The sequence below is a fragment of the Arachis ipaensis genome, chromosome B7 (genome assembly GCF_059453495.1).
Source record: "Arachis ipaensis isolate K30076 ecotype BB chromosome B7, ASM5945349v1, whole genome shotgun sequence".
Taxonomy (NCBI): Eukaryota; Viridiplantae; Streptophyta; class Magnoliopsida; order Fabales; family Fabaceae; genus Arachis; species Arachis ipaensis.
The window spans coordinates 127,707,616-127,732,279 of NC_142442.1; the positions used below are offsets into that span (position 1 = coordinate 127,707,616).

Here is a 24,664-nt window from a genome sequence, read left to right on the forward strand (position 1 = left end):
GATCTGATATTTTGAACTAATTTAATCAGAATCTATTTTCGATGCCTAGATCATTAATTTAGATCGTCCAATTTCGATGATCATTTTAGCATTATGCTCATCTAAAATGAACTCTAGAAGTCTTGGGCACATTTGAAGAATTTTAAAATTATTTAGAAATTTTTTTTTGTCAATAACATTTTTTAAGAAAATTTTTTTTTTGTTAGTACTTGAATTTTTCAAATTTCGAATTAGTAATAGATGAAATGACAATCTATAATTGTAAACAAATATGTGGATCAATTTTTATATAGATAAGATAGATAGATGGATGTATTATTAAGCTCTTTGTTTACATTTTGTAAAAATGAAATATCAATATTATTATAACTACAAAAAAAAAAAAAAATCAATATTGTTATAATACAACAAGTCATAGGATCCAAGCAGATTGGTTAAAATGTTGGAGTGCATCTGATTTTATGAGACAAAAAAGTTCTTTTAAAATTTAAAGGTAAATTCTATCGCACTGCTATAAGACCGGCTATGTTTTATGGTACGAAGTGTTGGGCGGCCAAAGGGGAGCACGAACGTAAGCTGAGTGTAGCAGAGATAAAGATGTTGAGATAGATGAGTAGACATACACGATTTGATAAAATAAAGAACAAAAATATAAAGGAGAGAGTTGGAGTAGCACTCATTGTGAAAAAGATGGTTAAATCGCGTCTCAAGTGGTTTGGACATGTGGAAAAAAAAAACTGACAAAACACCCAGTCACGAGAGTGGATGAGATGAAAGATGGACAAGGGGTAAAAAACAGATAAAGACCTAAGAAGACCATCCATGAGGTTGTCAAACGAGATCCACATGTAAACAGTCTCTCTGTAGACATGATACATGACAAAGCATAATAGCGTCGTTTGATTCATCTAGCCGACCCCACCTAATGGGACAAGGCTTTGTTGTTGTTGTTATAATACAACAAGTCATATTTATGGAGGTTTTAAATATTTATAACATCATAAATTTTTGTTCATATAAAAGGGACATGATCTACACTATACAAACTTTTAATCCAAGAGAGGATTTTATAAAAAATTATTGCGATATATATATATATATATATATTCAAAATTAGCTGGAAAGGCAAGCCTCAATTTTCACTCACGACATTCAACAAACAAACATGTTGTGGGCACTCTTTTATCAAGCATGGTTTGAAGCTTTGAACAACTTCGACTAAATTACTATTTGTACCCATAAAAGATACAGACGTTGACAAATGTACCAATATAATAATAAAACGACAATTGTAACCATGGAAAATGACCTCCGTGTGCCAAGATTACCCAAACGTTGGTTACGTAATTGGTCCGTCAGGGTACTCTTGGCACACGGAAACCATCTTTTGTGGTTACAATTGTCGTTTTATTTTTATATGAGTACATTTGTCAGCACGTTGTATCTTTTATGGGTACAAAGGATAATTTATTCGAACAACAATAAAGAAGACAAACCTCTCTAGAATTCAATATGTAAGTCATAACTCAAAAAGTAAAAGGAAACAAAACAATAAGCCAATCATGTTTTATCATCAGGAAAATCAGCATCAGTTTGGGGAGGCAACGTATCCATTATCATTTGAGGGGGGATCATGATGTTCTTGTTGTTCGGCATTCATGAGCGCGTCCATATCCCTTATTGTTGTCCTCAACACATTGCCAACTAATACTGCCAAAGAAAAAATGGTCATAATGTATTAGATTCTTCGAAATTGAGGGCACCGAATAAAATAAGAAAGAAAGAGAGGCGAATTACCAGCAGCAGTTCCAAAGGTCGAGAGCCATAAGATCTTCAAGCCAGGGCTCTTCTCTTTGGGCATGATGAACTCCAGCTACCAATTTAGTGTGGACAAGAACTGTCTACCATGGGAAGTGATCCGTTTGAATTATTTTACTTACACATCTTTTGGATTGTTTAAATTTGAGGAGACGGGGATAACGTAATCCGTTAATTAACCTTAAATCAGACAAAATCTCATCCTAGATTCCTAGTGAACCGCATGACTTGTCTTATTGTTTAGATACTAAATCTTTTTTTTTTTCAGTCCTGTGGAAACTCACATATTCGGACAACTGGATCAATTAGCAACAAAATAAATCAACATTAATGAATCAAATTATGAAGGGTATTTACATCACGAAGACTATTTACCACTCATCTCATGATAGCCTCTATAAACCTAAAAATATCTGAGAAGTAAATGCTTCCCAAAGTAAAATCACTATATAGGTTATTTTCTCTGCCAGTAAAACGCTGGAAACATCTCCCGTTGCTACGAAGTGCAGATGATTACCTCAATAGTTCATCATATGATCCTAGTGCTTCAAGAATGCTTTCTACCCAGCTGCAGCAGGAGGAAGGTTCTCAGAAACGGATTGTATTAACAAGATTTTAAAGCAACAAAGAGAGCAACAGAATTCTGTTCGTACTAAAAATCCTGATATAATGAATTATAATAAGAATGATTTATTGAAACTGGAGTCATTCCTATGTTACCAAAGCCTGATATATTCAAAAAAGAAATATAACGGGGAAATAGAAATCAGCTTTGTTAAAAAGAAAACTTCTACATGATGACAGGCAGGAAAATTGTACTCAGCACATAGAATAGGCACTGAATACTTAAGAGAAATGCACATAGAGGATTTGCGATTTACCCTTCCAGGCCTGGTTGTGTTGGGTAGTACACATTTCTGAATCCTAATCTTCTTGCCATTGCAGCAGTCGTCTCGCCAATGCATGCAACAGAATTGTTCCACTCTGAATCAGAAAGAAGATTCTTCCAAGCACTGTAGCAGCGGATGACAAAAACCAGTAAATTTCGTTTCTCTTTTCTATATATATATAAAAGGAAGAATGAAAAATAACTGAGTGAAGTGCTAAATAAATAAGACTGAACTTGCTAAGAACAAAATTCTACTTATTTCTATTTAGAAAATTAAAAGTAAGACGGCCAACTTGCCAAATACTCCAGGATTCTTGTAATATGATAGTATTAGGCTTAACTAGTAAGGGACAAAGACGGCACCCAGTTAGGAAGTTGAAATAGTTTATTGGATTCATTGTGTTCAATACATATATCTAACAAGCAAAGAACTGAAATACCAAATCCAAACATAATAATAAATCATTTCCTAGATTTGAAGTAAATATGAATTATTTTAAAATTCAAGAATCAAAATTCACAATAAAAAAGAGAAAGAAGAAACCAAAGGCTAACCGAATAGCAGATGGTGAAGCTACAGTGACAACAGGGGCAGCAAGTGCCTGCTTAAGAACCATTTGGTCTACATTTTGAACTGGCACCTGCCAAATAAGTGAGAATCAAACTGTCCTAAATTTCCAAGAAGACTGAAATAGATCACTTTGACATTAGTAAATATTACATTTATAATAATTAAATCTAATTAATGACATAAAACACACATTCAACATGTGGTGCTTGCTAGGAAGTACTTAAGTATTGGACCGTATATATTTTTAGAAAAAAGGAAACCAGCACTAAAGCTAAAATCTTTTACCGTTGTGTATGTATTCATCCTAATAACCTCAAATCCACGCTTGGAAAGTCCTTCCTCTGGTTATATAAATATCACACAGATGATTAGCACATCAATTAGCTTGAAAATAGCAAATGTTATACAAAACCCAAGTTTGAAAGGTACAAAATAATAACTCTATTACCAATCTCATTGCTGGCCTTTTCAGAAGCAGGGTATAGAACAGTTGTTTTATTTCCAATCTTTGGAAGTTCTGTAGCCAAAACCTTTCCTGTTGCTGAAAATCATCAAATCCATATTAAGTTTCACTTCCAAAAGACTCGGCTTAAAATTCCAGATTCACACTAAACAACATGTTAATCTACTGTGTGGTTAGACTCCCTATTCACTTTCACTAAGAACCACGGAAGCACAGAACCTAAGCAAAGCAATCTCCTGCCCTGCCCTATCAAGATGCATATCTTGGAACTACCCACATTTTCCTCTAATACCCCAAAATACTTGCGAGTTTTGAGATGTTACTTTATATTTCTTAAGTCAGTTATCCAGCTTGATAAAGAAGCAAAAATGGGGAGCATAATACAAATTCAGCATACATGAATACACACGGATACCTTTTGATGGTGCGAAGGCAACATCAAGCAATTGATTTGAAGACTGCATAGCTTCCTTGAAAATGCTTGCAGTGCCGGCGCCAACAACGCCTATTTTGACATGAGGCATCCCAGCAGCTCTAAGGACAACAAACAAGGCTAGGACAATCATTTGTTAAAAAACAAAGTATTTAAGAAACAAAGTACCAAAAGAAAATGATGTAAAATTGCAAATAAAAAGAATAATACTGTAAAGAATGACATAAAAGGAAACCTTTGTTTCTTGTGCTATTTTGTCTATAATAATTTATCTGTACAACTACGAAATGCATCAAACAGTTTTATATAAGAAAAAATCTTGCGGCAATTTCACATTTGCAAGTATGACAACTCAGGCACAAACTAGATTAGAGATCATATAGACATTTGGTTCACATGTAACATAACAAAATTGCATTTCAAGTATTCCGGCCATAGGACTATAAGTTACAACAGAAGGCAAGGGCTATAAAAATTTCGTTAGGGAAAACAAACGATACAAGTCTGAAAAGAGAATTGATGAAAAAATATTATCCTGATGTTTCAGCAAATTTTTTTCAAAATCATTTAAAATATTCCAGTAGTTCCACATAAAGTACTCAAACAAGATCTAAAATCTTACCTCCATGCCTCTAGAAAGACTGAACCAGCTTCTGGGGAAGTTATGACAATCCAATCAAACACATTATCTGCAAGTATCAAGCATCAATTGTTAAGCAATTAGGCGCTTATAAGCATGAGTCATGTGGATTAGAAGACATACACAAAATAAGGTAGTGACCTTTTTAACTTAAGAAATCAAAGATCTGTCAATTTGAAATTTCTCCACTCTACTTAGATGCAAGGGAAGACCTCCATGTACGCACTCCCCAACCAAGTTTCTTAAAAATTACAGTATGAGCACACATGCTGAATGTAAACCTAGAGGGAAAACAAAACCGCATCTCTATATTTGGTGAAAATCAAACCACTCTAGTCATACTAATTTCATACATTATCCAGGTCAGATGAAATACCAACAGTCTGAGACAGCATAGGAATCGTCTTACATGTCACCACGATCTATAAAACTTAATGAAAACAAAGTCTTCAGCATTTGAAGCACAAACTCTTTATTTTCGGAACCATGTGTAATGGGAAATAATCCATCAAGCACCAACCCAATAAGAATTTAACATCCAGAATATCATCACTGCATCTTTCTTCCCATTAAGTGCACATAAATATAGACATTCCTTTTAAAACTGGTTTAATAAAAGATAATTAGTTCACATACAATATCTGTACAAGATGAAAACAGCATGATTCGAACTTTACAAAATATTTGCATATACACAAGGCAGGTTTTTCCTAATGCTTACCACTTAATACAGAAGGAAGCCTATCTAAGTCCACTCCCGGTGCGTGCTCAATGAGAGGAAGTTCCAAACACTTGATTTCATGTTTGGCCTGCAGCAAAAATTGGAATTACAGCAATAGTTTCCGGGAATGTGATCAGTTAAACAATATGAAAAACAGAAGCTATCAGTTGGATCTCCATTTACCCAACTGATCATCTTTGTGCTTGAATATTTTACAGACAAATTCCCAATGGAAGAAGATATGAAGGAAGATGAAATAGTAGTAGAAAATTAAATACAAGTTATGAGGATATGCAGCATCAAGATTTGATCAAAGCATTACCTAACCTAATGAAACCTCTATATAAAATGGTTGGAATAGAATCTTATGATACAAGTAGGAGCAGATTGCCAATTTAGGTGAGTGGGAAAAATATTAAACTAAAAAGTGAAAGACTGACATGAAAACGCAAAAAAAAAAAAAACAAAAAAAAAACAAAAAACAAAATACAAAACAAAAAATGAGCATGATGAACATGTTATACTTTATCAGTCAGGTTTAAAAGAAAAGCCAATGAAGTTCAACCAATTAGTGTTCATTAACTAATAATTCAAGATTATAGGGCACATGTTTCAAACAGGAGAGTCTAAAGTATATTCTCTTTAATCGATCCTTAAACTCGTCTACATTTGAAAAACCTGCGGTGATCTGCAATATGACATGAATGAATTTTGCTACGTAAACTATACTAGCACTATATTTGATTGATAGAACTCACGAAAAGCAGGACCTAATGCAAATTTAGGAATCCAAATCCAACATCTGGACGTTTGTCTTTTCTTATATTCAGCACTTTCTTTCTTTTAAATTAACGTGGCTTAAAATAATCATATAATAATAATAATAATTTAAAATTCAAACACCTAAGAAAACAGGAAACAAAAGAAAGAGAAAAAAACAGTACATACAATAAAGCATTTCATTTCAACCTTTAATCAAACACCTAAATGACATAACGGCTTAGTTGAGAAGGAAAAGAAGGAATGAAAGGTTAAGTCGGAAAGAGAAGAAAATCCAGCTAAGATAACTGAATGAGAATCGGAATAGAGATGAAAACAGAAGAGTTAAATTGAGTATGAGGCTGAGAAATAAAGCACATTGTTGTAGCTGAAGCAATGCAGAGGAAACAAACAAATCCAAGGATCATAAAAAGCGAAGGTAAGGTAAGCAACGAAAGGTGAAGAGAGAGAGTAGAAGAGTTACGCACCAGAGCAGTAATAAGCTTGGCGTTCTTGCCACGCTCTCTGGTGACGACAACTTTGGGGGAGTAATTGGAAGTGGAGGCGGAAGCGGAGGTGAAGAGGGAATCGGTGGCCGAGGCGGAGGCGGAGGAAGGAGATGAGCGTTGAGGAGGGAAGAAGATTCGTCGGTGGAGTTGACGACCGTAGGGGAGAACGGAGACACAAGCAGCATGTGCCATTGAAACGTGTTGGGCAATGGACCTTGTCCCCACTCCAGCTGTTACAGTTTTACAGATCAACCCCCTTCCTCCATTCTTATTTTATTCAATTTCCATAAATATCTTCCTTTCTTTTCATTTAAACCCAATTTTATAATCTCTCTGATTCTATTCTAAGATTTACTAGGCCCTAGCGACTAGGGACTCGAGGCCTCGATGTAAAATAATTCAAGTTTAAAAATTACTAACTTTTTACTTTAGTTTTTACCTATACAAAATCTATTTGAGAGTAAGTAATAAAATGAGGGTTTTGACAACGGTAAAATTAGAGTAAATCACGTAAATAAATCAAATGAGTTTTAATTTTATATGAATGTCCTAAATATAAATAGGAGTTAATAATCAAAATCGTCCTTAAAAGATACTTCGATTTTCATATTCGTCCCCAAAAAATAAAGTTAATCAAAATCGACTCCGAAAGATGACGGACATGACCACATTCGTCCTTCTGTCATCTTCTTCGATGAGGTGGCTAACGTTGGGTGACGTGTTTCCTTAACTGCCAGCGTGACAAATGCCTACGTGTACGTTGTTGTTGCTGACAAGGTAAGTATGTTAAAATAATTCAAATTAATCCCTTGGATGATGAATCCTAATCCTAAATTCAATGATAAATAAGTCGTAGTCAACAATCAGAGGGCCATATAGTTAGGTAAAACTTGAAATTGTTGGGTCGTCGGGAGGATGGAGACAGGAAATGGAGGTCGTAGTGGTGGTGTGTCGTTTCCGTTGCACGACAGTAACGGTTCCAGCACTTCAATGCGAATGAGGAGAAAGATTCATGAGGAATCATGTTTCTGCGGGTTGAAGGCTGTGATAAAAAAATCTGGGACAGCAGAGAACCCAGATAGATTATTTCATGCATATCCAAGGTACCGAGTGAGTAATGTTGAAAAAGTTGAAGGTTTTCCATCTTGTTCTGTGTTATTGGATATTTTTCATTGTTTTCTTTTCTAATTTATCAATTTGCAAAAAAGCAATCACTATAATTACTTTAAGTAGGTTGATGAAGATGACTATTAAGCAGTGGTTGAAGGTGGTGCAAAAAAAGATTATAGAACTGATTTGTAGGTTGAAAGTGATTATGATGAATAAAGGGTGAAGGTGGAATTGAGATTGGGCAGCTTGAAAGTTGAAGTTAGATTTTTGAAACTGCTAATAATTTTCATGTTTGTGATAGTTGTAATTAATGTGATCCTTTGTTGTTTGATATGTACTTCCAAGTAAACACAATTCTATTGAATTGTAATGGTGTATTGAGTTGGATGGATTGAATGAGACTAGATGTTTGAGTAGTGTTGTTTAAGATTAAGTCCAAACTCTCCATTATTGACATTGTGAAATATTACAAATTAATCACTATCACTATTGCTATAAGATTAAGCCATAAATAGAGTAAGTAATCAAAGTAAGTAGTCATAACATTGTGGTGTTATTGAAGGATAATTGTCACATTATCTTAAAAATAAGTACCACAGCAAATCTATGAGGTATCCAATCCTAAAAAAAAGACTACACCAAAAGAAAAGGGCACATACAACTTTCAGATTACAGATAACCACAATATTTAATATAGTACTTTATTTTCCCTATATAAAAAAACCTAAAATAGCCCCATACAAAAAGTTAAGGCAAGTAGAACACATTGCTTTCTAATCAAAGTATTTTATCATTCTTCCTTGGATGCTTGAAGTATGGAGTAGGCACAAAAGTCATAAAATTAGCCAGCTTCTTAACAGTTGCAGAACTTGTCCCTTTGATAGTCTCAGTCGAGATAGCCACTGGTGCAGCTGCAGTAGGTTTAGGGGAGGATCTAGTTCTTGCTTTTGCTTTAATCACCTATAATTTAGGTGGCCTAGCTACAACTTGATCCTACATAAGCCAATACCAAATGCACTTGTTAGCTGATAAAATAAAGGTGATATTTTTTACAATTGAGTAGTGATTATACAACCTGTTGTGTATCTTGGGTTGGTGGAATGCTTTCAGATTGGCTGATGTCAATCTCTATAGAAAGCTGGATGGGTGATGGAAGTGAAGGCAATGGTGCTACTGCTTCTAGAGCATTATCATGTTCAATAGGGACAACATTGACTTCAGGGTCAGCACCATCTGCAACAGGAGCAACAACTGCTAGTTGCAGCTGCATCTGCCTGGCATATTCCTCAACATTCACAGCTTTCTTCTTTACACAGCCTCTTTTATTGTGGTCAATCTCACCACAATACATGCATCTGATTGGGTTGTACTTTTTCTTCATCTTTGTCTTTGACCCAGTTGGTTGTTCATCCTTCTCCCTTCTCCTTTTCTTTGTCGGTCTTCCAGGTTTGGGTTTAAATGGGGTGGGACTGGAGCAGAATGTGGTGTTTTTTTTCATAAATCCTGTCCTTTAATCGGATTGACATTGAAACAATAAGTCCTCCTATACGCTTCCATCTTCAACTAGTCATGACAGTACTCTTCAGCCCTTTCGTCATTCTTATCCTGTATTGCTTATATTGCATGCATACACAGCATACCTTTCCAAACAAATTAAATGATTAATTAAAATGTGTAACACGAATAAAGATAACTTATCTAAGTGTTGAAGTTGTTCCCTGTGAGTTGCCAAAACCTACAAGTGCATATGTGCTTTTCCAAGTCAACAACCATATTGGTTGGCCAGCCATGCACTTCGTATAATTCTTCTTTTTCATTGCCAGACCACTGAGGAGCCTAATGGCTAGACAATATTGTCATTACTTCAAGTCTATTTTGCTGAACAGAGGGCAGAATTCTTTGATAGTTTTGTAACTTCTTCCTATTGCCAATCATACTCTTCATGATGGTCCTTCTAACTTCCTCAACTAAAGTCAGGATGCGCTTGCTCCTTTCTTTCTTGATTTTGGCATTGCACGACTCACATGCGTTGTTGCATATATTATCCACCTTTGGAACCTCACTGAAATGCGCCTTTGTCCATGCATCTTTCGGCCATTTGTCAAGATACTCCCAAGCTTTCTTATTTATCAACTTAACTCTGATCATGTTTCTATTAAACTCATTTGTTGTCCTCGACCAAGCACATTCCCACACCAAATCTTTTAACTCACAGCTTGACCACTGCTTTGAGAAATTGTGCCACAAATGCCACACACAGAATCGATGATGAACCCTTGAAAACACCTCCTGAACAGCAGGGATTAAACCCTGCAGAGAAGACAACCCACATAAAGATATTTAATCAAATTAGTCCATCAATAATTTTCATTAAATCAAAACGGTCCCTCAATTATTTTCATTAAATCAAATCAATCCTTAGAACATATTATCGTGTATTAATTTCATCCTTACCTTCTGCATGTCTAAGATGAAGCACCATTTGTTCTCTTTGTAGTCTCCTAGATCCTTGTGAAGTAGCTCTAGGAACCACTGCCATTTATTCTTATTTTTCACACTGACAATAGTATAAGCAATCACAAAGATATGATTGTTAGCATCTTGTCCACACGCTTTCAGGATTTGACCCCATGCAATGTCTTCAGAAACGCTACATCCAGTCCTATCAAAGGTCTACAACCTGCCTTAAACCCCCTCTTACAGGCATCAAGACAGACATAGAATCGATCAAACAGGGGAGAACTCTCGGGCATGAGGATGACACCAACTTGTATTGTGGATCCGAGGTTGCTAGTCAGTAGCTCATTAGCATAGTCCTACACCAACCCATACTGTGCTATTTCATCACCCTCTACAACCTTTCTAGTAGCTTTCAAGGCTCTAGTAATACATGTGCTATTCAAATACACATTACACTTTCTTACAAACCATTTATAAACCTTTCGATGCTTCATAGTGGGATGTTTCCTAAGCTTAGGTACTAGTTTACTAAGTGACAAGTTTGGGTGGCAACTCTATTCTTCCTCCTTCTTGGACAGGTGTGACTATCAACTAGATTTTTAATTTGCTCAGACCCGTCTTGTTTGTTACATGCACAATAACAACCCATGGACAATCTTCAATCTTACAAACAGCTCTAACTCTAACCTTATCGTTCTTTATGAATAAAATATTTCTACCCCACTGAATTGTGTAATCCTTAGTAGCTTGCATAAATTCAGCTTTTGACTTAAATATCATACTAACCTCAAATTTCAATAGTCTAAACTTGGTTTTCTCATTAAATTGAGGATATAGAGTTGATGATTCTTCATCGGAGTCCAACTATTTACCAAAATCTTTTGAATGCTATGAGTCAGCATCAGAGGTACTTTCAAGGTCATCATCATCCTCATCTAAATCTGCCAAGAAAAAATTCAACACATAAACTATCCTAAATAGTTGCCAAATAAATCAATTAACCAACAACCATAAGGAAGTAAACATACTAGAGTCAGAGCTTTGTTCATCTTCAGAACCCTCATAGCTAGAGTCATCAGTTTCTATTTCTTTATCCCCTAATCTGGTCTTAGGAGGCCTATACTTCTCTCTGACCTCATATTTGATGTCCTTTCTTGTACCACTTTTTTTGTTGTCCGTGTCACTATCACTATCACTACTATACAGATTGTCTCCTAGAAATTTAGGAGGCCTATACAGTTCATCTTCAGCACTCTCATATGAGTCATGAGAGTCACTGTCTTCTTCCAGAATGGAAGGATCTTTCACATATTTTCCAGATCTGGTTAGTCTGCAACCACTACTACCATCTTTGTTCTTATTACTATTATCTTGTGAGTTATTGGCTGTTTGAGATGGTGTATTAGATTGAGGTGGAACTGCATTGCCCTGAGAGGTGGTCCTTTTCGGCTGAGGGTGGGGTTTGATGGGCTGCAAAGGAGTCTTCATGGGTTGAGTTGTAGTCTGGATAGGCTTATGGGCTGGTTTAGTGAGCTGAGAATTGGGCTTCATAGTTGGTTTCTTGGGCTGAGAATTGGGCTTCATAGTTGGTTTGTTGGGCTGAGAACTGGGCTGTGAGGTTGGTTTAGTGGGCTGAGGGGTTTGTTTGTTGGACTGAGGGTGACTTATAGTGGGCATCTTGGCAGGTTCAGAATTGTGCTTCTTAACTTGGGAAGAGTTCTTCTGCTTGCTACTTTCTACTTCCACATTGACTACATCCTCATCCATGTTGTCTACTATACATGGCTGTGAAATATAGTTCTCAAGATAAACATTGATCACATGTTGGTTTCTCCTACAATCCTTACACATTCAAGCAAATCTGCATCTGTGACTAAGCTTCTCAACTTGGATGAGAGGAAAACTCTAGGAGCTTTCCACCAACAGTTTCCAGCTTCAATGTATCACAACTCCTTATAGTAGCCCCTTACAAAGAACACATCAAGTGTGTTTCCATCAACACCCATCAAGACTTTTGTATTGTCAGGTTCATATATCATGTCTCTATCAACAGACTTTTTAAACAATCCACTATGGTGAAACACAAATGTCATGGGAGGACCCTCCATCTACAATAACAGAGACGAAAATTCCATTAACAAACATAGAAAAACATCGCAAAACATACCCTAAACCCAAAACAAACATGCAACAAACGAATAGAACCATCACTAAAATGAAATACCCATAACTAAAAAATCATCACAAATCCAGTAAAAGCAAAGCATTCTGACCCACTCATATCATATAAGAACAGTCATATAAACCCTTAGTAACCCCAAACCCTACCCTGACTTAGAGGAACACATGAGTTCACGTCACTAGGAAGAGATCACGCCACAGAATAACTCAAAAAACATGAAAAAAGGTTTCATCCTTATCTCTAACTGTTGCGAGAGCTTCCTCCACTATCCATGTTGCTCCAGGAGACGATCAACTTTGTATTCAGTACCAATTTCTCTTCTGTTTTAATCGTCTTCCAACATTAACGAAGGTTGATGGCGTGGTTCAAATGTTGTGTCAAAGACTTAGGGCATAGATTGAGGGAGACGATATGTTTTGAAGCGAAATAGAGAGAGATGATTGTTAACAGAGGGGGTGATGCTTTGTAACATTTTGAATCTCTTCATGATACTAAACGACGTTGCATCAAGGCCTGGAGGCCATTGAATCAAAACTACATCGTTTTGTTACTGTGCCATGCTGGCAGTTAACGGAACACGTCACCCAATGTTAGCCACCTCAGCGAAAGAGATGACGGAGGGACGAATGTGGTCATGTCCATCATCTTTCGGGGACGATTTTGATTAACTTTATCTTTCGGAGACGAATATGGAGATCGAGGTATCTTTCAGGGACGATTTTGACTATTAACTCATACAAACAGATTATATAAATGTTTTATTTTAGCCATAAAATTATATAAATCGAAACAACTTAATTCGATTTACGTTGATTCTATATAAATCGAATTCATATGATTTGAATTAGCTAGTGTAACAACAAATCAATGTAAAGGAGGAGCGTTACGTATATTAAATTGAAAATAACGTATTTCGATTTACAACATTTGATAACATTAAGGTGGAGCATTACGTATATTAAATTGAAAACAACATGTTTCAACAATTGATAACACTAAGGTAAATCGAATCTAATTAATTCGATTTACTAGTACAAACATGTAATTTAATTAAATCGAATTCATTTAATTTGGTTTACTAAGGAGTATGTTTATATAAATAGGATCAGAACGTGGAGGATTCAATAGAGTAGAATTTACAATGGCTAATGAAGATAATTTTTTAGTTCTAGTACACTACAGAGAAACGATTAAGAAAAAAATGCGAGAGGAAATAAAATTTACTGATAAGGATTCGTTGAGTGTTGTTATCAAATCTTCTACGAATTTTGTTGATTTTCAGAATACTATACTCCAAAAAGTAGGACTGTAAGAAATGAAATGGGTAGAAAAGTTATTTTATAGTATTCTTATTTCTGTTGTTCGTGATGGGGTGAAGTACGACTTGTTTGTATAGACAGTGACGATAATTTGTAAGTTTTACTTCGCTGTCGTAATCAGTTTTTCGAGGTGAGAACCCATGAATTATTGGCCAAAATTGGGGATATGGTCTCTAGTCCAGGAGAATTGAATCGAAATCATCAATCAGTGGCAATGACAACAGCCTCTAATTCAATCCCTGTTATTGCGTCTTCACGCTGGTGATACATTAGTGGGGTTGCATAATGATAAAAAAAAAATTTTAAGAACTAGAATAATTAACAAAACAATTCACTAAACGATCATTAAATAATGCATGTCCTTTTGGACAAAATACCCTAAACCTAAACAAATAATCTCACAATATCCATATCCCCAACAAATTTAAAAAAATCAAATTCAAGCTAATTCTAAAATCACCTAAAATAAAAATTTATAATATAAAAATTTAATGTAAAATGTATTGCAAAACTGAAATTAAATTCTAATAGAACTTAGTTATCTAACATTTAAAACTTATAAATTCTAACAGAATCTCTAATCATTACTCTAACTAATATTTATTTGTAATCACTACTCTAACTTGGATTTGTAATTTCAAAATTCTAACAAACTACTAAATCACTACTCTAACTATCATTTGTAGTTTAAAAATTCTAGTAATGTTTATAATCAAAATTTGAGCAATTTAATATTACTAACAATTTTGATTTATCTTAAAAAAAATAAATTTCATTCACTAACTTCTTTATAGATGCTACTAGGAATATAAGCGACTCTGTCCAGCAACCGGTAGATACAATTTGGATCATCTTCTATGTTTGCAATTTTGAATTTTGTGGTGGTGTTGCCCAACTTTTTTCTCTTGGATAAGGTTTGGGAGTAAAAAAAGTTGTAAAATATAATTCGAAACAACTGAATTCGAATTCTATAGATAGAGACACAACTATCAAATCGAATTTATTACATTCGATTTACCTATTACTACATTTTCTATAAATCAAAACTACTCAATTCTATTTACCATGGACCTCTAAATCGAAGCTCATTGATTCGATTTACTATAGGCTACTTCATTGAAAAGGTTTTTCATAGTAAATCGAAACTAATGAATTCGATTTACTAGTGCACCTACTAATTCAAATTTAATTGATTCGATTTACATTCAATTGAATTCGATTTATATAAATATGCAAACGAGACATTTATGTAACTTGTTTGTATTTAGGAGATTCATGTAAAATTGCAACCCTTTTAGTTTGTTTGTGATTTATCCTTAAAATTACTGATTAAAAATGATATTATAAAATATAAAGTTTAATTTTAATGTATTTATTATATATTTTTTTAATCTTAGAGTAAATGATAAATATATCTTTAACTGTTTATTTTAAAGACAAATAAACCTTCGATTAATTAAAAATACAAAATCATTTTTTACTTTCTAAAATATAAACTATCTAAAATTCTTTCAAAGAGCGAATTTGTTTTTATATATTTTAGATTAAAAAACTTAAATATTTCATATTTTAAAAAATTAAATAACTTTTTGTATTTTTAATTAAAGACTTATGTTTTTGAATTAAAAATTAAAAAATTTATTTATTTTTTCTCTTAATTTTAATGTGTTCTCAATGCATATATTAATTAAATCCGTAAAAAATAACTTATATGAACTAAAATTTCAAATATCATTATTCTTATCCTCTTGAAAAATGTTCCTGGATATTTTCATATTGTGATAATCTTTTATTGTTACAATAGACAATAGATAAACACATTACACAGTTCAACACCCTAATTAATGCATCATGCATGAAATAAGATCGTGACACCAAAAGCAATAATAATTTTTTTTTGTTGGTCAAGTGGATTAGACAACTCCAATTTTAGGTATCTCAAATGAATTGGACACTTCTTAATTCTAGGTACAATACACTTTCACACGCTCTTTACCTACTTACCATTTTTTCTTTCTCAATTACCATTAGTAGAAATTGAGCCCGAAACCTTTAACATGAAAAGTGAGCGAAATACCGTGTGAGTTAAAGTTCATTGGCCAATAATAAATTCTTAAAAGACAAAGAAGTAAAAATAAAAAAAATATTCCGGTTTCAGCCCACCAATTACACGTTTGCTTTTTTATTTTGATGAAGTCCTAAATTTGCCACACACAAACATAATTCCTAAATTTGTAAAATATTCCTGTTATTTACAAAGGAAGAAAAGGACAAATTGATTCTTGATTTTTTGATCTGGGAATATTTAAGTCTTTGATCTTTTTAAAATTTGGACATATCGATTCTTGAGTCTAATTTGTTTTATTTTAAAAATTCTCTCACGTGTGCATCTATATCAATTAAGTCAGTACAATAAAAGTTACGTTTAATTTTTTTGTTGAATCTGACAGATCCAAATAAATATGAGAGATTGATATGTCTAAATTTTAAAAAAATTAAAAATTTAAATATATTTTTAAATCCTTAAAAACTTAAATGTTTACAAATTAAAAGGTTAAGGATTTATTTTTTTTTTATAAAAGTAATGTCTAAATTATTTCACAATTTAAAAATTTAAGAACTAAAATTGACTAAATTATTTTATAAGTGTAAATGCGTAATGACCAATTTGATATCATTATTCTTTATTGTTTATTACCGTAGATGTGTTGAAACTTGAAAATCATCACCATCCACTTTTTTGTGTAGGGAATGAAGTTTGGTATTTTTAAGATATATTTTATGTGAATTTAAGTTTTGGATTTTTATTTTAGAGAATAAAGTGTAATTTTTTATTTTTAAATATTTTTTTATATTTTTTTAGTTCCACTTATGAAATAAATGATGAAAGATTATATTTTATCTTCTAAAGTAAAATCTAAAATTTAGAGAATCCAAATCTATTTTATGTATGTTACTCAAGTATTGAGTTAGAGCGGATAAAGTTTTGTTATTGTAGTTGTTATTCATGTTGTTATTTTGAAGTTATGAATTTTTTTTAATACTATTTTCACATTAAAATCAGTACGACTAATTTTAATTTATATATTTAATATAGTGTATAAAATAATATATATATATATATATATATGAAAAATACCACTTAATAAAATGTCATTAAATAAATACTACATATATATAATCTATAATAATTTTAATATTTTTAATTTGATAAATTATATTTATACTTAAAATAAAAATACAAAACTGTCTAAATGTGACAAACATGTTAGTGCGGTTGTAACGCTAGTTTAAATAATAGGTATGAAAATTAATTATTGTCCTTGTATGGTATTTAGCTTTTAATTAATCTCTACATACAAGTCATTTAAATAAATAAGTTTAAATAAGTAGTTTTAACCTAATTTACCTTCACGTGCTATTATCTCTAACAAATTTTTGGTTCAACGCGCGAATATATAATTGCATTTTTTATGCGAATTTTGTTTTCTTTTTCGAATTTTTTCAGTGTTTTCTGCGTCTTTACATTTTGTTCCATCTCTGTGTTCTTTATGTTTCTCTTCCTTCTCTATGTTCTCTGCACTCTCTGCATTCTCTTTGTTCTTTAAGTTCAATACCATTTTATTTGATTTGAAGATTTCGATCAAAGTTTTTGAAATCAAGCTGTGAAATCAGGTTTGAACAGTTATTTCATTGTCGAAGATAATGAATGATTCAAGTTCAGACTGTCAGTTGAACCAGAGCGAAGTAGATTATTGTTTTGAATCGAATCAAGTGGCTAATATGTGGTTCGATTCTAGTTAATGTTGTTCGTTAGTAGTTTATGATTCTGTAAGTGAATAATATTTTTGTTTGTGAAAATTACTGTTCATGGTTGATGGTTTGAATTGAATGCAATGTATGAGTTCTGAATATGAATTATTATTGTGATGAGTTTGTTCCGTTCTCGTTTCGGTGTATTTCGATTATAAACTGGTGTATTTTGGAACTCTTTTGGTGTATTTTAGAAAATTTTTAGTGTATTTATAGGTTTAGACTTTCAATTGAACTAGGGCGAATTGTATTATTGTTTTGAATCAAATCAAGTGGTGAGGTGTGGTTTGAATCTAGTTAATATAGTTTGTTAGTAGTTTACGATTCTGTAGTTGAATTATTTTATTTTTGTTTGTGAAAATTGTTGTGCATGGTTGATGGTTTGAATTTGAATGTAATGTACGAGTTCTGAATTTGATTTTATAATTTTGATGAATCTGTTTCGTTCCCAATTTTGGTGTATTTTAGTTTCTAATATGGTTTATTTTGGATTGATTTTGGTGTATTTCAGTTTTTGTGCGATGTTGATGAGCAGCTTGTTCCAAAGGTTGGGATAACTTTTAACACGCTTGAAGAAGTTAGAAAATTTTACAAAAATTATTCTAAATTTACAGATTTTTCTACGAAAATTTGGAGCACAAATAAGAAGAAAAATGAAATTCAGAACCAATTGATTACATGTATTAGAGAAATGAAAATCGAACATATCTCCAATTGAGAAGATAAATTCCTCAGCTGGATTAAATTATCCTGCAAGAATTTATATACATATATTGAAGGATGTTGGTGTTTGGATCATTTCAAAGGTTGTGTTGCATCATTCACAACCATGCTATCCAAATCAAGCAGAGATACTTAAATAACAAAGGCAATTAAGCATCTTTGTACAACGTATAATAAAGAATAACGAGAAAGCTGAAATCAGACCAAGAAAAACATACCAATTATTTGTCGCAGCAATATGGGGTCATCATGAATTAACTTTTATTGAAAAAGATGTGAGAAATTACATCATGAGAGAAGTACGGAATGTTTTGCAACTAGAAGATGCAAAAGAATTTGGGAAATACTTATTAAGAATGAACGATAAGAATTAGACTTTATTTTTTGAGCTTGAACTTGAGGTTGATCAGTCAATTAAGATTGCTTTTGGGCCGACGCAATAAGCAGGGCTACCTGTGAATATTTTGGAGATGTTATTTCATTCGATACCACTTACAATACAAACAGGTGATATGCTGTTCTAATTTACGTGTATTTTGAAATTACTTTCGCTATATTTAGATAGTTTTTCGGTGTATATATGATTTGTTTCTGTGTCGAATTTAGGTATAATCTGGTTTTTGGTTCTTTTGTCGGAGTGAATCACCATGATTAACCAATATTTCTAGGATGTGTTTTGATGAAAAACGAGGATATTCAATCATTCAAGTGGTTATTTGAATGTTGGCTTCGTTGCATGGGAGAAAATACTCCGAAAGACATTCTTATCAATCAATGTGCATCGATGCAAAGGGCAATTGAGACTTGTATGCCTACAAACATTCACCAGTAGTGTATTTGGCATATCATGAAGAAGATTCCAAGTAAATTAAATGGCTACAAGCGACACAAAAAAATTGAACACGAGATGAGTCATGTTGTTTGGAACGCTTTTACAAAAGAATCATTTGATAGGAATTGGAATGATTTTCTGATGAAGTATGGAGTTAGGGATAACAAGCGACTTTCAAGTAATGGTGTCTTTATTAGAGTTAATTGATGTTGTTACTTTTAGTGTGTGAATATTTATATATTTTGCTTGTGCAGTAGAGATGTCAAATTGTACATTTTTCGGTGTATTTTGGTTATGATTTAGGTATTTTTCTGATTTTTTCAAAATTTTTCGAAGATCATCATTTATGAATTCTAGTTTATCTCGATCACCACTTCTGGGCTGGGATGAGAAGCATACAAAGGAGCGAGAGCATGCATACTTTTTTTAACAAGTTTATTTCGCGCAATAATTCAGTTATTCAATTCGTCAAGTAGTACGATAATTGTCTAGGAAGTAGAGAGCAGAGAGAGAGAATCGGATACTGCAGATGTTCATACCATCATACCTTGTGCAATAAAATTCTCAATAAAAGCTCAAATTAGCATGTGTATACTCACGAGAAGTTCAGGAAAGTCCAAGCACAATTTAGAGAAAATGTGAATTGCATCTTAAGATCAACGCATGCTGCTCTAGGTTATACGGTCTATGAAATTATAGAACAAATTTCTGACTCAACATTCAACAAGTTTGCAGTTACATATGACGTGATATTGATAATGACCAATAGCACGGGTTTGGAATTTTCCCACTAAAAGTAGAATTTATAAGTATAGTCCAAACCCAATAATTGAGCATCAATCAAATAATAAAGTCAATACAAAATAAACCAAGAGTATTTAACTTCCGAGTCGTTCTTCCCTAGGAGTTGCAATTAAGTGTACAATTATTGGCTATGAGAGAGCAAGAGCATGGGAATTTGTGAATGAAAGCAAGAGGGCAAGGGAATGTAAATAGCAAGGAATTGAAACAAGCATGCAAGGAATTAAAAGGAAAGCAATTAAAAGCAATGGAAATGGCAATTAAATATTAAAAAGAGCTCTTAGTGAGAATTGGAGAATTTAGGATTCCTATCCTAGCTATAGACCACAAACATGGCAATTGTGTGGAATCAATCCAAACTAGTCAATCCTCCTTGAGAATTAGTCAAAAGAGTGTAATTGATCTCAATCCATAAGTCCTAGTCAACTCACTAATTACTTAGTGAAAGACTAGCGTCAATGGAAACTAAACCAATTAACTATTCTCACACAATGCGGAATGGACATCCACAACTTAATTCCACCTAAACACCCAATTTCTCAATCAAGAGTGTGAAAACTAAATATGTAAGAAATTAAACATCAAAGCAATAAAAGTCAAAGTAATTAAATACAAGGAAAGGAAACTTAAATTGCAAGAAACCTCTTGGCAAGTAATTGAGAGCTAAGGACCTATCCTAGCCATTGACCACAAACATATGATGATTATGAAGAGTTAATCCTACTTAGTCAACCTTACATTGAAGATAAGTCAAATAGGCATAGTTAATTTTAATCCTTAAGTCCTATGTCAACACTAATGGGTTACATAGAGTCAAGGAAAACCAAATCAACTAACTACTCTAATATATCAAACAAGAATGGCCATCAAAGACTCAAGGATCACCAAAGTCATCAAATTCAAGCCAATAGTGAATAAAACTAAGTAAAAACTAAGCCAAGTATTTTATCAAACACTTGCTGTGCATGAAAATAAAATAATATTAAATTGCATTAAAATAAATTCTAAAGCTACCAAAGCAAGAAAATAACAATAACAACTAAGGGAAGCAATAAATGACATGGAAATGTAAATTTGCATTACTTGAAAGTAAAATGCAACAAGAGTGTCATAAAACATAAAAATGGCAAAATAGAAGAAATAACAAGAGAAATGAAGAAGAACAAAGAAGCAATAATAATAAATGACAAGGAAAAGTAAATTGAAACAAGAATTAAAAGTAGAAATTACAAGAATTTAAACTAAATAACCCTAATTCTAGAGAGAGGGGGAGCTTCTCTCTAGAGAACTAAAGCAAAAACATAGAAAACCTAAACCTAATTGCCCCCCTTCATTCAGCTTCACTTTGGCCTCATATAGCTTCAGAAATGAGTTGGACAGAGTCTTGGAGGCCCAAAAATCGCCCCCAGCGATTTGCAATTAATGAGCTGACGTAATTCGGGTCACGTGTACGCATGGGTCACGCGTACGCGTCACTGCGCAAAAATCACTCCCACGCGTACGCATCGCTCGCAAATCCTTCTTGTGCATACGCACGGGTGCTGGAACTCCCAAACTCCATTTCTTCATGGTTTCTTCCCTTTTGCATGCTCTTTTTCTTACTTCTTCAACCCATACTTGCTTTGGAAACCTGAAATCACTTAACAAATACATCAAGGCACCAAATAGGATTAAAGTGAATCAAAATTGACTAAATTAAGCACAAAAGAGCATGTTTTCACTTTCAATCACAATTTAGGAAGAAAACATAAAAGCATGCTATTTAGATGGATAAATGTGGGTTTATGTGATGATATCCACTCAAATCAAACCGAAATATATCTTAAAATATGGACTCATCAATTCCCCCACACTTAAACCAAGCATGTCTTCATGCTAAACACAACCAAATGAGATGAATGAAGGGGTAAACATCTTATTGAATGCAACTATCTATATGCATGCAACTATACTAAATGCTATATACATATATTTACAACATGATTCCTATTAAATTTGGCAAAAACAAACAAAAGAATCTCAATCAATCCAAAATAAAGCTTAGGGTTAAGACAAATCAAATATAGCAATATAATCAATATCCAAAGATTTGATTTGAAATTTTCAAAATTAAGTTCAACAACTTGCAAGAAGATACAAGATAAGCGATGGAAGCATAGAATTGAGCAATTGAAACCCTCACCGGATGTGTTTACACTCTAATCGCTCAGTGTATAGGGTTTAATCACTCAATCCTCCTTTAATCACGTTTCTCAAAGATTTGCAAGTCATCTAACAATCAACTAATATTTGATGCATGGATGCAAATATCATGAGGACTTTTGTGAGTTGTAATAGGGCTTAGGTAAGGGTAGGATTGATATGGTTAAGTGGACTAATAGATTGGATCTTTGATTAGCTCAAGCATCTCACCTAATCATATATATCATCCTATATACATAACAAAACGATCCTAGCTACCCATTTATCCCTTTCTCACATTCACTCATGCATGCTTCTTTCTAACTCAACCACATATGCATCTCTTATTAACATTCTTTTTTTCTTTTTTTCTTTTTTCTTTCTTTTTATTTTTATTTTTATCTCCTTTTTTTTTATATTGACAAAGAGGAGATGCGTATGCTTCTAAGTAATGAATGCATGAGTATTTTTTCACTTTTCCAAATATTTTCAATGAACACCCAAAGCACTAACTACCAATGATTTCCCACAAATTTTCCCACACTTGATTAACACACACACACTCAAACCCAAGCTAATCAAAGATACAATCAATGGACATAATGGTCTTTCACTTAGGGTGAATGATGTGGTAAGATAAAGAACAAAAAGGGAATTATCAAGGCTCAAAATTGGTTTTCAAAGGTAGATGCAAGGGTTGGCCAGATGGGTTAGTGAGCTATACAAAGATGGCCTCAATCATACTAAATGCAATCCAAAACAACAAATACAGGACATATAGACTGAAGCAAATCTAAGATCATAATCATAAAAGGATTTTATAACACACAAGAACAAAATTTTGTGGTTGATAATGTGAAACCACACATTTAAGCTCAAATCTCACTAGGTAATTTGTTCAAGCTCTTTTCTATGTTCCATAAGTAGATACTTCAAGCAAGTTCAAAACAAGTTTTCAAATCTAATAAATGGAATGCCCTAAAAGAGATTTCTTGAAAATTCTTTGTTGTTTTACCAAAACTTATTCAATCTAACATGCAACATGCAAGTATTTACTATCATATAACTAAAAGCATTAAAGAGATATGTACAAACAAATCAAACCAAACAAAATACAAACAAGAACAAAAATTGCAAAAATTGAAGAAAAAGGAACAAAAAGGAATGTTGCAAAGTGTCTAAGAAAAGAAATTTTACCCCCCTTGAATTTAGCGATCCTCCCCCACACTTAAATAATGCACGGTCCTTCGTGCATGCACACAATCCGAGGGATGTAGGGCTTTGATGCTCCCTTTCAGCGGGTGGGCTCCGGGGCTCCGATTGCTTTGTAGGCAAATAAACAACAATTGAGGAAAAGTAAGATGTGTGTGGTATGATAAAATGCAATGCGTGTATTCTAAATGTGCGCACAATGTAGAACACAACACATTAATTGGGTAAAACGATAACCACAAAAGAAAAAGAAATAGCATGTTCCTCAATTAAGTAGTCCTAGGTTGCAAGTAATAAATAAGCAAAACTTAAGGCACAAACAACCTAGGTAACCACAACTAAAGTGAATTGAGTATATAAGACATTGGTTATTGAAATCGTACAAGTGAAAGCGCATGGTGAATAGAAAATGGCACAATCAACAACAACCAATTCAATGATGAATAGGGACTACTTATTCACCCTTAGGAATAAGGAAATAATCACATGTATAAGGTGCTTGTTACAAAAAGTGACAATTCTTGAGAAAAATCAAGTCAAGTTAACTAAAAAAAAAATGCAATGCATTAATAAGGAACAAATACCTTGTTATGTGATTATATTCACCTGAAAACCATGATGGCTAAGTAGTTCAACTCAATTCACTAAAGTAAAAGTGCACAATTCAAGATGCCAAACAAGGATAAAGTTTAACACATATGGTAGCTACAACATATGAATCAAACTCATAATTTAACTAGGCAATGAAATAAAGACTTAATGCTCAGTGCATATATTCATTAAGCTTGAGACCAAATTCAAGCAAGAAGCAACCCAATCAACATCAAGCAAACACTTGCAACTTATTCAATTAACAAACAACTAAAGCAAGACTAATATAATTACTAAAATAGAAATAAAATGCAAGCAAAACTAGGTAAAGCAAGTAGAGAAGAGGGAAAAAGACAAGATAAGGGAGGGGTGGAGAAAAGAAAGGAAGAAAATAAATAGAGAAAAGAGAAGAAAAGAGGTGTAAAGGTGAGAAATCAGGGGCGTGCGTACGCACAAAGGATTGTGCGCACGCACAGGGGGTCATGCGTACGCGTAAGGGACGCGTGCGCGTGGGGTGGCAAAGAAAAGAAATCGACGCGTATGCGTGCGCGTGGAAGGGGAAAAAGCAAGGTGACGCGTACGCATGAGGGACACGTACGCGTCGGTGAGAAAAATGAAAATTGTTGTGCGTTCGCAC

General features: G+C 33.4%; 2 protein-coding genes across 2 annotated transcripts; both read right to left on the bottom strand.

The window, feature by feature from the left end:
- Positions 1 to 2,123: 2,123 nt before the first annotated feature.
- On the bottom strand, positions 2,124 to 7,169 carry LOC107610203 (uroporphyrinogen-III synthase, chloroplastic). The gene is made up of 9 exons (XM_088494214.1): positions 6,783 to 7,169; positions 5,536 to 5,623; positions 4,797 to 4,863; positions 4,157 to 4,275; positions 3,727 to 3,819; positions 3,564 to 3,619; positions 3,263 to 3,348; positions 2,700 to 2,831; positions 2,124 to 2,386 (listed from the first exon to the last, which is right to left on the bottom strand). Exons 1-9 carry the CDS (start codon positions 6,993 to 6,995, stop codon positions 2,332 to 2,334), a joined length of 909 nt encoding a protein of 302 aa, XP_088350340.1. The 5' UTR covers positions 6,996 to 7,169; the 3' UTR covers positions 2,124 to 2,331.
- Positions 7,170 to 9,749: 2,580 nt separating this feature from the next.
- Positions 9,750 to 11,153, bottom strand: LOC148554077 (uncharacterized). Its single transcript, XM_088494972.1, has 4 exons — positions 11,004 to 11,153; positions 10,541 to 10,729; positions 10,368 to 10,445; positions 9,750 to 10,223 (listed from the first exon to the last, which is right to left on the bottom strand). Exons 1-4 carry the CDS (start codon positions 11,151 to 11,153, stop codon positions 9,750 to 9,752), a joined length of 891 nt encoding a protein of 296 aa, XP_088351098.1.
- Between the last annotated feature and the right edge of the window lie 13,511 nt (positions 11,154 to 24,664).